This window comes from Cynocephalus volans, chromosome 12 (assembly GCF_027409185.1).
Source record: "Cynocephalus volans isolate mCynVol1 chromosome 12, mCynVol1.pri, whole genome shotgun sequence".
NCBI classification, from domain to species: domain Eukaryota; kingdom Metazoa; phylum Chordata; class Mammalia; order Dermoptera; family Cynocephalidae; genus Cynocephalus; species Cynocephalus volans.
In genome coordinates, this window is record NC_084471.1 from 71,026,442 (window position 1) to 71,041,505 (window position 15,064).

General features: G+C 41.2%; 1 protein-coding gene across 1 annotated transcript; it reads left to right on the forward strand.

The window, feature by feature from the left end:
* The first annotated feature begins 1,318 nt into the window (after window positions 1-1,318).
* LALBA (lactalbumin alpha) lies at window positions 1,319-4,669 on the forward strand. The gene is made up of 5 exons (XM_063115686.1): window positions 1,319-1,451; window positions 1,781-1,939; window positions 2,443-2,518; window positions 3,020-3,076; window positions 4,606-4,669. The coding sequence occupies exons 1-5, from the start codon at window positions 1,319-1,321 to the stop codon at window positions 4,667-4,669; spliced, it is 489 nt and encodes a 162-aa protein (XP_062971756.1).
* The last annotated feature ends 10,395 nt before the right edge of the window (window positions 4,670-15,064 follow it).

The window sequence follows — 15,064 nt, forward strand, 5'->3', positions numbered from 1 at the left end:
GGAACGCGGGAGAAATGCAGTGGTAGTACTTTTACTGTGTTTACATCTCTGTTATCAGGACTTTCCTTTCATCTCTCTTGGCACACCAAGATCCTCCCACTAGTTTCACTCATGCCTCTTCATCTACTGGTTATCCAGGGGTAGAAGACAGGATTAAATTGAAAGGAGTTTTCCCTGACTCTGAAGATTTGTAGGTGATAACAATATGGAAGACCTCCAGTCTCTAAGTCTTAAATAGTTTGGTTTGAATGGATACCCCCTGAAATGTAAGAAATCAGGTTTAAAGATTGGGATAAAGAGGATGAGCTACTGGCACCATGACATGAAACGATGCCAGCAAGTGAAAGGAATTGTTCAGAACTCTACTGGCTTGGAGCCTCAGAACTAGAAACTTGTTTTATAGGCTCCAGATGTACCCGTGTTCAGCCTTAAGGTTCTTGAAGTCCAATCTTCCCACTGGTTTGGGTCACTCTCTTTCCAACTTTCTGTTGCGAACTCTGAGGCTGCTTACAAGTTCTTTTACAAATGAACAAATATATTACAAGTTATTAGCTCTGGATTTACATAATGTCTTTATGCCAATATAGTATCTGGTTACTTATGGTAATGGTGCTTGGAGTGGGGAACTTGATAATATCTCCTAGGATAGCTAGATACTTTCATACACGCTGCCCATTTTCCTGAAGTGGAAAGTCTTGGGATCCAAGTTATATCTGATTCTCAGAGTCTACCTGCTCATATTCTATCTCTAATTATGAGCCCTCAGCCATGAACCCCCACCTCAAGGGACTCTTCCCAATCTTTGTTCCGTGACTGGGTTGGCTGGGCAGTGCCAATTCTGATCCTGAGACCATGGCATGTGATACATACACTCCCTTTCCACCTTTTGTATGTCTGTAGGGGAAAGAGGGAATTGGCTATGGACCTTTATTGTATTTTCTGATTGCCTCACTTGTACAGGCCCTGAGGCCACCTTTGTTTCTAAAGTAGTCTGGGGACATCCTGCTTCCTAGAACCAACCCTACAAGAAACAAAGGTATGAACAAAGCCAAACAGGAAACAGGGTCATGCTTTGAACTCTCTCTGTGCTGGGAACAATACCTGGTACGGCCTAGACATCGGGGGAGGGGAAGGAAAAGTAGAGTGAATTACGGAAGGAGGCTGGCAGGCTCAGTGTTTTTGTCTTGGCATGACCAGTCTCTCTTCATCTTCTTCCTGGATGTAGGGCTTGGTGCCAGTGCCCCTGAGGCTTTCTACATGAATATAAGCAGGTGAAGCTGAGTGGTGCCCCTACTTCAGGTTCTTGGGGACAGCCACAATGATGTCCTTTGTTCCTCTGATCCTGGTGGGCATTCTGTTCCCTGCCATTCAGGCCAAACAATTTACAAAATGCGAGCTCTCCCAGGTGCTGAAAGACATGGATGGCCATGGAGGCATCACTTTGCCTGAATGTGAGTTCCCTTCTCCTTGTTTGATCCTGTTCCTCATCGGCTTCTCTCCTCCATTCTCCTTTTCCTCCCTCTCTCCTCCACTGTCACTTAATCTAATCACCCTCTTATCTTCTCTTCTTATCTATGTACGCTTTGGTTCCGTTTGTTCCCCCCTCCTTCCTCTCTCCCATTTCTGATCCTTTTTGGAACTCTCCTCATCTCATCAAGATACACTGTGCTTTGCCATCTTTGGAGACTGGCTGGAAAGGCTTTTTCTGTCTGGAAACTATGGCTCTTCATTTATGCTGATAGTGGACATCTCTGTGATCCGTTTCTTGTCTTTCCTTCAGGGATCTGTACCATATTTCATATCAGTGGTTATGACACACAAACCATAGTCAGTAACAATGGCAGCAGAGAATATGGACTGTTCCAGATCAGTGATAAATTTTGGTGCAGGAGCAACCATATTCCTCAGTCAAGGAACCTCTGTAACATCTCCTGTGACCGTGAGTAGCCTCCTTTACCTTGCTCCTCTGTTTTTCTGAGGCCTGTTCCTGTGATAATCTCCTTCTTGGCATCAAGCATGTATACCTCTGGCTTCACTGCCTTGGCTGGACTCCACAAAAACAGTGGGACTTGAATAGACAGTGCTGAGTAAGAAACTGTTTGGGTTTTTCATGATCACCAAATCCCAGACAAGTCCCCTGAAGTTCAGGGGTAGATGATCTGAGCTGTCTGGGAATTTTGAAGTCTGATATTCTCCATTTTCAGGGTAAGTCAGTTGATGAAGTTGATGATTCCTCCAGGGATGATCCAGGGAACTGCAGGAAGTCCCTACCCAGGGGGAGGCATTACGGTGTTGGTATTTTCCATATAAAAGACAACAGGCATAGTTTTCTTCAGTTCAGAGAAGAACCAGACACACTGAATCCAGGGAATAGGGGAACTCATTACCTTTCTGGGTAATATTTCTTAGCTCTCTCATTCCTTTCCCTGCTACCCCTGCCAGAGTTCCTGGATGATGACCTTACTGATGACATGATGTGTGCCAAGAAGATTCTGGATAATAAAGGAATGGACTACTGGTGAGTCCTTATTCTATTTTCTTCTTTCCCTCCCTACTTCCCCTTACCCCTTTAGCTGAGCACCACTTTCCTATATCCTGGTCATTTAATCAAGAATAGAGTCTCCAAAACAAAACTCATCTAGCAGACTCAGGTTTCCATTTTTTAAGCCTCCTTTGCTCCACTCCTGTGTGGCAACTTTCCTAATAGTGTGTTCCCTAATGCAGGGCTGAGACCCAGGCCTCCCTTCACCTGGCCTTGGACATCTAATTCCACTGGTTTAGTCTCATACGCTAAAAGCAAGCCGTTGGTAAATTGAACATCTTTTCTAGCTCTATAATTTTCCTGGATTTTTTTTAAGGACCTTTCCCGACAAGATAGCTTAGCGTCCTTTTGCCATCCAGCTAAGACATTTCTGTAATTCTCACTCTTCCATCTCAGCACTCCTGGGGATGAAACTAGATGGAAATTTGAGCTAAGATCCAGTCAGTCAACTCACCTTGTCCCCATCTCCATTATCAGGTTGGCCCATAAGCCACTCTGCTCTGAGAAGCTGGAACAGTGGCTCTGCGAGCAGTCGTAAGCACCTGCTCTCCCCGCTGCTCCTGCCCTCTCTGTGCTCCTGGAACTCCTCTTCCCCAATGCTACCTCAGTTTGCTTCATTCTACCCCTCTGAAGTTGATTTGACTCTGAGCCCTGGGCCCTGGAGTGACACCATTGGACTCTTGAGGACTGTTCTCCAGGGATGCATGGCTGGTGTGCTGGACTTTAGACCCTGGCCCAATGCTTCTGATGGCATTCTTACCACAGCAACAGATTCCGTCTCTGTCCTGAATAAAGGGCCTGATTTGAAGTGACTGGCTATATTTTTTTCCTGGAGGGAAAGGGAGGAAATGGGGTGAGTGGGTGGACACTGAGGCCACAGTCACAGCCACCTTCCATGTTTACTGAAGAGGAAGTTGGCTGAATTTACAACACAAAGATGTGGTTACTTTCTGTACCAATTCAATTCAACAAACTTTTATTGATCACCGAGAAACTACAGAGGGGTGCAAAGTTGGCTAAAAGGGTCTCTTCCCTCAAGGACTAATAGGAGAGATAAGGTAAACATCAATAAATAGTTATAGGGTCGGCCCCGTGGCTCACTTGGGAGAGTGCGGCGCTGGTAGCACCGAGGCCACGGGTTTGGATCCTATATAGGGATGGCCGGTGAGCGCTCACTGGCTGAGAGTGGTGCAGACTACACCATGCCGAGGGTTGTGATCCCCCTATTGGTTGGAAAAAAAAAGTAGTTATATACAAGAAATAGTATCATAATTATCATGAGAGAGGTTACAAATGTGCCCTGGACATTCACAAAAGGAAAGATAATTTATATTTGGGAAGAATGTGGGAAAAAAGGATCAAGAAAGGATTCATGAAGGGGATGGCATTCAAATTGGTTTTGAGGTGTGGGTAGGATTTTGACAGGTAGAGATGTGGGTGGTAAAAGGACAGCATGAGCAGGGGATCTAAGAATCTGAAATGCGTGACTTGAGGGGTGAGGGATTTTCTTATCCTTTGTGAAGAGCTGTGAAAGGAATTCTCTCTCTGGAAACTAGAGATAGAACAGGAACCCTTATGGTAGCTCAGTGATTCTTAGGAAGCTGTGCACCTGGGGCCTCTGGGCTGGCCCATCCACTCAATTACCCCTCCTTGCTGCTTCGCTAGTTTCTAAGGAGGATTTTTGCAGAACTTTATTTATTCTAATGATTATGGGCTGTATGAAAGAAGAAGAATCAGGAGATTTGGGTACTAAAGTCTGTTTCTGCTACTCATTGATGGTCTGAACCAGGGCAGTTCATCTCTGTCCTCTGTATCCCAATTTCCTCATCTTGAAATCAGGGTTTTGCTCCAGATGGTTTCCTGAGATGTCTTCCTACCTCGATGATCCAGCATTTCAAAACTACAATTTAATTATCACATTTCTGAACTAGCTGGAAATGAAATTCACATCTTTTTCCTGTCTTCCTTGCCTTCCTAAGATGTCTAAGATTGCTGGTTACACCCTTTCCACCCCAGTACACTCTGGGGCTTTAGACAGTCAGACCCTGCTTCCCTTGTCTCAGAAACCAGCAGCTCCTAAATGAAGCCCCTACATTTCGGGGACCTGTAGAGCTAGATAAGGTGTAAGGAGGCCACCCACTATAGCTAATGAAGACAAACTCTCAGGAAATAACTTGGTATTAGTCATATCATTTTAGTGTGAATTTAAACACAGTGTGGTGCATTTCCCAGGAGTAGTGCATGTTACTCCCTTCCTAATTATGGGACAAAACACTTTCCCCCAGGTCTACAGGGTTTCAGGAGTAAACCCTGTGTATGATGTGCATGAGAGGGCAGAGTTGGATGGCACATCTTCCTACTGAGCTTACAAATCTACCTCTCACCTATTAACCTGGCTCAGCTACACTGTCAGATAGCCACATGCTGTACAAAATATGAGGGACCAGGTTTATCAAGTGGCTGGATCAGGAACTTAACTAAAGCTGAGGTTGTGCTGCCTCAGCCTTCATCCTACAGCCCAGGCCTTTTTCCTACAGAGAAGATGAGGAAAACTCACTTGTGAGGACAAATACACTCATACATGAGGCCAGGGCCTTCAAGGGTCTTTGCTGAAGGAAACTGACAATAAAAGATGTATTTGTAGAGATCTTAGCCTGAGGGTCAAAAGATCAAAAACAGACAGAAGCCAGGCAGCTGGCATGAAAGCAGTCTTTTTTTCTTTTTAATATTCATCCATTTATTGTCACAGTGGGTTATGATACAAGCGTCTATGGACCCCTACTACCGAGCAGTTTTTATGTGTTTTCTCATAGTTTAATTTTATTGTTATTATTATTATTATAATTTTAAGATCATCGGTAAGGGGATCTTAACCCTTGACTTGGTGGTGTCAGCACCACGCTCTCCCAAGTGAGCAAACCGGCCATCCCTACATAAGAATCCGAACCCGTGGCCTTGGTGTTATCAGCACCACACTCTCCCAAGTGAGCCACAGGCTGGCCCTCTCATAGTTCAATTTTAGTGTGTTCAGTTGTAAGTGATCTTCGAAGTAAAACAAATAAACAAAGAAAATGCCACATTCTTTGTTATAAGCAACACTCTAAGGCACTTGGGGTCAGCATTTGTAGTTCTCAGGCAAACTCTTGTTCCTAGTCTGTCTGTACATATTTTTCTCCCCACTGGTTTATACACTTATTTTACTCCACTGTTTAACACGGTGTCACTGAGTTATGAATTCTCTTGAGAAAATCAATCAATCAATCAATCGATCAATCAATCAGTTGCCTTCTTTATCCAGTCAAGTATGGCTAAATCATCTTTATGATACAGTCACCAGCAGTAGTTCTTCTCGTCTTCTTCCTTCCTGTGTCCTCCTACTCATTCTTCCAAATAAAAGTCATATGTGTTAAGGTTTACAACTCGATGTTTTGATGTATGTATACACTGTGAAATGATCACCACAATTCAGCTAATTTACATATCCATCACCTCACATAGTTACCATTCATTTAAAAAAACTTTTTGACAGTCTTTTTAATTGAAAGATAATTGATTATATACATTTGTGGAGTACAGAATTGAATATCAATACATGTGTATAATATGTGTTGATCAAATCAGTATATTAATATACTCATGTTTGCAAAACACAATCAACCATTGTGACCCTCAACTAGTTTCTCACCAACCCACCGCCCCCTCCCTCTTTCTCACCTCTAATAACCACATTTCTTTTCTTTTTTTTTTGAAAGTTTAATGTATTATTGTGATTCCTTCCTTCCTTTCTTCCTTCCTTCCTTCCGTCCTTCCTTCCTTCCTTCCTTCTAGCTCCCACTTATGAGTGGGGACATGCAGTATTTCTCTTTCTGTGTCTGGCTTATTTTACTTAACATAATTTTCTCTAAGTTCATCCATGTTACTGCAAATGGCAGTATTTCTTCTTTTATGGCAGAGTAGTATTCCATCGAGTATAAATACACCACGTTTTCCTTATCCAGTCATCTGTCAATGGGCATTTAGGTTGATTCCAACTCTTGGTTATTATAAATGTAGCTGCAATAAACATAGGAGTGCAGGTATTCCTTCGACATGATGAGTTCCATTCCTTTGGGTATATACCCAGCAATGGGATTGCGGAGTTGTATGGCAGTTCCATCTATAGTTGAGAAACCTCCATACTGTTTTTCATAATGACTGTACTAATCTACAGTTGCACCAACAGTGTAGGGAGGGTTCCACTTTCTTTACATCTTCACCAGCATTTTTTATTCTCTGTCTTTTGGTAGTAACCAGTCTAAATGGGGTGAGATAGTATCTCAGTGCAGTTTTGATTTGCATTTCCCTGATGCTGAGTGATGTTGAGCATTTTTTCATATGTCTGCTGGCCATTTGTATATCTTCATATGAGAAATGTCTATTCAGCTCCTTTGTCTATTTTTTTTTAGCTGGGTTACTTGTTTTCATACTGTTGAGTTGTTTGAGTTCTTTGTGTATTTTGGATATTAATCCCTTGTTGGATGCATAGTTTGCAAATATTTTCTCCCATTCTTTAGGTTGTCTTTTTGCTCTGCTAATTGTTTCTTTTGCTGTGCATAATCTTTTTAGTTTGATATCGTCCTATTTGTTTATTTTTTCTTTTGTTTCCTGTGCTTCTGGGGTCTTATTCATAAAGTCTTTGCCCAGCCCTATATCCTGAAGTGTTTCCCCTAAGTTTTCTTATAGGAGTTTTATAGTGTTTCATGTCTTATATTTAAGTCTTTAATCCATTTTGAGTTGATTTTTGTGTATGGTGAGAGGCAGAGGGTCTGGTTTCATTCTTCTGATATGTGTGTCCAGTTTTCCCAGCACCATTTATTGAAGAGATAGTCTTTTCCCCAATGTATGTTCTTGTTGCCTTTGTCAAAGATTAGCTGGCTGTAAGTATGTGGGTTGATTTTTGGGTTCTCTATTCTGTTGCATTGGTCTGAGTGACTGTTTTTATGCCAGTACCATGCTGTTTTGGTTACTATAGTTTTGTAGTATAATTTGAAGTCAGGTAGTGTTATGCCTCTAGCTTTATTTCTTTTGCTTGATTGCTTTGGCTATTTGGGGTCTTTTGTTGTTCCATGTGAATGTTAGGATTGCTTTTTCTTTTCTTTTTTTAAAAAAAGATGACAAGTAAGGGGATCTTAACCCTTGGCTTGGTGTTATCAGCACCACACTCCCCCAAGTGAGCCATGGGCCAGGAGGGTTGTTTTTTCTGTTTCTATGAAGTATGTCCTTGGTTTTTGATGGGGATTGCAGTGAACCTATAGATTATTTTGGGTAGTATGGACATTTTCACAGTGTTAATTCTTTCAATCCAAGAGCATGGAATGTCTTTCCATATTTTTGTGTGCTCTTTAATTTCTTTCAGCAGTTCTTTTTGTAGAGATCTTTCATTTCCTTGGTTAAATTGACTCCCAGGTATTTCAATACCTAGAATCTGACAATAAAAGATTTATTGGTAGAGAGGATCTTAGCCTGAGGGTCAAAATATCAAAAACAGACAGCAGCCAGGCAGCTGGCATAAAAGCAGTCTTTTCTCTTTTTAAAATTCATCCAGTTATTGTCACAGAGGTTATGATACAAATGTTTATGGACCCCTACTATGGAGCAGTTTTTATGTGTTTTCTCATAGTTCAATTTTAATGCATTCAGTTGTAAATGATCTTTCAAGTAAAACAAATAAACAAAGAAAATGCCACGTTCTTTGGCATAAGCAACACTCTAAGGCATTTGGGGTTGTTACCAGCAGACCAGTCTCAGCTCACCCCATCTTACTAAACAAATGACTCGAACATCCAAAAGCTGGGTGCAAGGATTGGAAGGTTTATTCAGATAACCGGTATTCAACTAAATGTCTAACCAAGCAAACAAACAAAGAGAAAAGAGAAACAGTGGGATCCACTTTATCCTAGTCCCAATCAGTGGGGTCAGCCTCTTACTCATTCTTATTTCACTGACACAGTAATTGATAAAAACAGTTCTCCCCACTGTTGTTGGCACAAAGAAGGAATGCACCGACTAGATGTATATCAGAGAAACAAAGCACAGCCAGGAGCCTCCAGGGTGCACCTATACAGAATAGCAGGAGAGGGCTTGGAAAATCAGAAACAAAGCATAGCCAGGAGCCCTCCAGGGTGCACCTTTATTGTACTGAATATAATCTGACCAAACAGCAGGGGAGGGTTCAGAAAATTAGAGACAGAAAAAGAGAATTTTAGTGGCTTCCAGACTTCTAGTCACTGTGTAGCATGGGAATGAATCCTCACCACTGTCATGAATCCCCTGTCAGGGGGAAATTGCTCAAGTGAGATCTTCATGGTGTAGGACTGACCTTCCCATTTCTGCTAGTTACCTATCAGGACAAGCCATTGTCAGCCAGAGCGAGCATGCTTCTTAAAGGTTGAGAGGGATTTAAGCTGCCATTGTGTGGCAGTCACTTTAGAGAAGAAGAAAAGGGAAAGAAAAAGGGAGAGTAAAAGAGAATAAAGCATTGTCTTGTCAGAATTTAGGCCAGGGGCTCCAGGAGAGACTTACCACTAGCAGAGACATGGGAGTAAAATAGTCCCAGTGGCCACTTGCTTCTTGTGATAGGGTCTTCTCTGGTGCCTGAGGCTCTCCAGTTTTTGCTGGCACAGATATTAGAGCAGAACCTGTGCTCCATGGGGAAAATCCCGGGGATATACCTGGCATCCAGAGTCCCCTTACCTCCCGGCTTTGCTCACCAAAGAAATGTTACCAAATTAGGCTCTTGGGTTCCAAAGTCATAGAAATGAACAATGCACTCAGCAGTAAAGCAAGCAGCACTTTATTAAAAGAGGAGATAGACTTATGCATAAGAGGGTTAACTACAGGAAAGCTAGCCCCCCAGGTGAGCTGTTCAGGGTCTTTTAGAGGGAAAGGAGCTAAGGGGTGCAGGCCATTGTCACTGGAGTTGGTCCATTCTGTTCTTCCTAATTGCATCATGGGCGCATACTCAGTTAAGGCTTTGGTTCTTGCACCTGCTCAGTAGGTCCAAAATGGTGGTGGTGTTCATTATTGTCACCCCAGGAGGATTATCCTAGCAGTCACCTTGAAGCTTTGTGTACATGTGGGAATTCCTAAAAGGGTCTTAAGGTTAATCTGTAACTTAATTTTTACAATTACAGTAAAAAAAAAAAAAAAGGCTTGAGGAGGGGTTTTGTAACTCAATGAATATCTGTTCCTCACTTATCTCAGTTTATCAGGGTGGGCTATAGGGTAATCATGTGCCCTGGGGGTCCTCATGACTGAGGAGTGGAAAAGTAATATAGTGTCTTCTGCAGGGAAAATGGAGTCAGTTTGGTTCTCAGCCCTAGCTTTTTCTCTTTCTTCTTCCTGCTGGCCATGGGCATAGTCCCTGCCTACATTTTGGAGGTGCAAAAATATCACACTGACTGATCTAGTGATTTAAAGGGACTTGGTTCCTCTTGGGAAAGGATAGGTTGGAATTCTTGCACCACCCCCTTGATGTGGAACTGTTGTAGCCTGGATGATACAAGCTTTACTAATAGATAAAAGGACAGGGCTAGAATCTAATAACAGGAATGCTATCGTTTCCTTCTGAAACGTAATTTTCTCTCTTCAAGCTTCCCATTTTTACTAAAGATATTTGTGACAAGACTAATTTATTTGCAAGATAAGTTTAGTTTTTGGCCAGATTATTTGCATAAAGTGCAGCAAGAATAAGGTCTATTATATAAGATCTTTTTGAGTTGGTTTTGCTGGGACTTTTATGAGGAATCTCAGATTAGACTTTCAAAAGCCTCTCAGGTCTTCGAAAGCTGCACTAAGGATTTGACTTACTCTCTGATTGCCTGTAAGAATTGGGTGAATTCCTCTCTTCTGGGGGTCCCCAAAATATCGAGGTTCTGGCCTGTGAGAAAGTTACATTCTTTACTTACCACAAGGCCAGGAACCTTGTAATCATGTAGACAAGATATCAGGCCAGTCTTTCCAAGGGACGTTTTATTGGTTCCATAAAAAGGTCAACCTCAATTCCTTAAAGCAATGTAAAAACATGACATTCTTCATGAATACGACCCCAAAAGCACGGGCAACCAAAGGAAAAATAAACAAATGGGATTATATCAAACTAAAAAGCTTCTGCACAGCAAAAGAAACAATTAGCAGATTTAAAAGACAACCAACAGAGTGGGAGAAAATATTCGCAAAATATGCATCTGACAAAGGGTTAATATCCAGAATATATAAGGAACTCAAACAACTTTACAAGAAAAAAACAAGCAACCCAATTAAAAAATGGGCAAAAGAGCTAAGTAGGCATTTCTCTAAGGAAGATATACAAATGGCCAACAGACATATGAAAAAATGCTCAACATCACTCAGCATCCGGGAAATGCAAATCAAAACCACACTGAGATACCATCTAACCCCAGTTAGGATGGCTAAAATCCAAAAGACTCTGAACGATAAATGCTGGCGAGGTTGCGGAGAAAAAGGAGCTCTCATACATTGTTGGTGGGACGGCAAAATGGTGCAGCCTGTATGGAAAATGGTATGGAGGTTCCTCAAACAATTGCAGATAGATCTACCATATGACCCAGCCATCCCACTGCTGGGAATATACCCAGAGGAATGGAAATCATCAAGTCGAAGGTATACCTGTTCCCCAGTGTTCATCGCAGCACTCTTTACAATAGCCAAGAGTTGGAACCAGCCCAAATGTCCATCATCAGATGAGTGGATATGGAAAATGTGGTACATCTACACATCTACTACTCAGCTATAAAAACGAATGAAATACTGCCATTTGCAACAACATGGATGGACCTTGAAAGAATTATATTAAGTGAAACGAGTCAGGCACAGAAAGAGAAATACCACATGTTCTCACTTATCGGTGGGAGCTAAAAATTAATATATAAATTCACACACACACACACACACAAAATAAAAAACTGGGGGGGGGAAGAAGATATAACAACCACAATTACTTGAAGTTGATACAACAAGCAAACAGAAAGGACATTGTTGAGGGGGAGGGAGGAGAGGGAGGAGGGAGGGAGGTTTTGGTAAGGGGCAACAATAATCAACCACAATGTATATAGACAAAATAAAAGTTAAAAAAACAAAACAAACAAACAAAAAAACGTGACATTCTGGTCAAAGCCTTGATAAAATAACCAGTGTCTCCAATGGTGTCTTGTTACAAGAAGAACAGATTCTTATCGAACTTATGCAGATAACTATATTGCCATAAAATAAGAATACTTATGAATAATTTCAAAATCCTGGAGGGATCAAGTATAGAGAAAAGTAAACGTTTCAATTTTTGCTCATAAATGTATACTTTAGCAAGCTGTTACACCTTTAAAGGTTTTCTTAAATCTGGAAAACAAAACATTAAAAAAACTATCAATGTTTCAAACAAAGAAAATGTAAAAACTTGTAATTCTTTTTATCAGTTTTATGTAATTAACTTTTCCTCTTTTGATCTTGGTTAGCAATTTCACAATCCTATCAGTTTCTTTAGAATTTTGGAAATTCAGTCCAATGGTATGAACTCAAAGTTGTCAGGAACCTGTACCTGTCAGATTTTTTTCCCATGAAACTTTTTTGAAGACATAACACTTTAAAATTATAATTGAACCAAGATTATGATGAATAGCATTTACATCAAGACAGATTTCTAAGAACGTTACACAATTTTGGAACACATATCAACATATTTATATAGCTCAAAAAAAGTCAAATGCCATTTCTTGTTTTGACAATGCTTCCCATTTAATTTAATTTAGCAGACAAGTTCAATTAGTTTTGATGTCTCTCTTTTATAGATCCTTTGAGAAGTTCCAGCGTCCTTGGAACATCTCAAAGTTAGTTCAAGTCAAACGGACTTAGTTTTTTTTTTTTTTTTGTGACCGATAAGGGATCGCAACCCTTGGCTTGGTGTTGCCCGCACCGCGCTCAGCCAGTGAGTGCACCGGCCATCCCTATATAGGATCCGAACCTGCGGTGGGAGTGCCACTGCACTCCCAGTGCCACACTGTCCCGAGTGAGCCACGGGGTCAGCCCAGACAATTTTTAGAATACAGTTTTGGGAAGTTTGTCAAACAAGAAAGGTTTGAAGCATCTAATTAAATAGGATCATAAATTATTATAAAATAAAACCAAAGTGACAAAAGATTTCATAGGCAGAGAGCCCAAGAAATTGTCTTGATAAAACACAGAGTAAGTTTCTTAGGTCAGTTACCTAAAAGATAAAAAACCTCTTACAATTCTCTATTATGAGCAGTTAAATATTTGAGGAATCCTTGTTGTTCCAACATAGGAGAGCAACTCACTGATTCTTTCTTTAGTTTGATTGTCTGCTGTTGGAGCTTTCTATTGAGCTTTTCAGTTCAGATAACGTATTCTTTATTTCTAGAATTTCTATTTATTTTTAATTGATTCAATTCCTTTGTCCAGGTTCTCATTCTGCTCCTAGATTGTTTTTCAGAGATCATTTAGTTTTCTATCTGCATTTTCTTGTGACTCCCTGAATATCCTTAAGAGGGTTATTCTGAATTCTCTGTCAGACATTTCATAAATTCACTGTTCCTCTGGGTCCATTGCTGGTGCTTGGTTTGTTTTCTTTGGTGGTGTCATATTTCTCTGTTCTTTCTTGATCTTTGTGTTTTTACATTGATGCCTGGGTATTTGAGGAGACTGTCTCCTCTTCTAGGTTTTACAGGTATTCTTTGGTGATGTTAGATCTTTACTGGTTAATATCAGAGCTTTTTCTCTGATCTGTGTGCATGTGCGTGTGTTTTCAGTTTTGTGTTGGATAATTATCTACCACCACCACTTAAACTCTCCACTAGAACTAATTTATTGTTCTTTGGTTAATTCCAAAATTGTGGGATCTTCCTATGGGGACCAGTGCTTGAGCTCTCTGGTTGAGCTGAATTGCTGCTTTGCTGCTGATTCTCTGGGGAAGGCTTTTTACTGTTGACCGTTTAATCACTTCTGGGTCTTGTGAGGTTATTTACACCTGGGATATGTGGAAATTCTGGCCCTGAACTGAGTGTTTCCAGCAAACTTCACCCCCTGCAGTTCTAGCTCCCTGACCAGTCTCCGCTGAGTGGGCCTGTGCTAATTGGAAAGCAGACCAGTTGCCCAAACTATGCCCCAATGGTCCCCCAGCAGGCCAGCCTCCCCTACACTCCAAACACTTCTAAAGGAGTGGGCCATACACAGGTCACTTGTGATGATTCACCTGCCTCTGGGAGGCTTATCTCTTCAGTAGGCTGTGTCCCGTCACTTTTATGTGGGTCCATGGGAACTCTGTCAGAGGCCTCGCTGGCCTGGGGGCTGGTATGGTGCACTGCAAGACCCTTTTCTCCCCTGCAGACTCCAAATAACTTTATGCAAAGGGCATAGCTGTGGCTTCTGTTAGTTTCTGTTCCGTTTGCTACAACTTCTTCCCGAAACAGCCATGGCTCCAGATGGTCTGAACGTTCCCTTCCTTCTCTTGCTGTGGCTTCTCCCACCTTCACAAACTCTGAGGGTCTTTCCTCCTCTTCCCCTGAGCTCCAGTGGTCCCAGGTCAGCAGCCTTTGCAGTTTAATAGTTGTAAACTGATTGGTTATGAGATAGAGTGATGCTGGAGACTGTCTATACCACCATCTTGATGAAGTTTCCCCAGCACATTGTTTTTATAATGCTTAAGGAACCTTTGTCCTTTTAGTTGCATTTTTCTTTCATTTGGAAAAGAAGCCAAGACTGGTAAGTAAAGTGGGAGATGAAAAAGTGATAAGTGCAAGATATTCCAAAATAAGATTAAAAATTGGGGTACATCTTGTTAAGGGCCACTGGGGATATTTTCCAAACAAGCATTTTATTATTATTATTACTATCATTATTATTATTATTATTTGCAATGGCACCATCATCATTGGAACAAGTATAGACTATCCCAAGAATGTTTCTTGTGGGTTCTTGAGTGTTTTGTTAAAAAAGGTATTTATTTTACTGTCATTTTTTATCATCTAAAATCCCTCCTAACATTTCTGTGATGTATATAGGAGAAATCTTATTGTCCCTTTACAGCACATAAGGAAACTGAGACAAAGGAAGATGAAGAAATTTGTTCACAGGCTCAGGTGAGCTCTCCTGAACTATTCCTCATCATCCATTTCTACCTGCTGACTTCTCTCCAAGTCACAAGCAGGAGAGAAAAATATTGAGTGATTTGTGCAAATCCACATTTGGTTTACTCACGGAGAGCACAGACATTAGTTGTCTGTCTCCTAGTGAGGGAGGACTCATCAGCTAGAGCTGTTTATCTTGAGAGAAGCAGGGTAGAAAGAGCATGAGACTTGGTTCAACTTATGGCTTCCTTATTAGCTTGTTCTGAGACATTCAAGAAATTATCTAGTTACTCACAAAACTCAGGTTCTTTATATGAAAGTGGGCTTAATAATACCTCTCTTGTAGTGTGATGCATACTAAAATTGAGCTTGACCATGTAAAGCA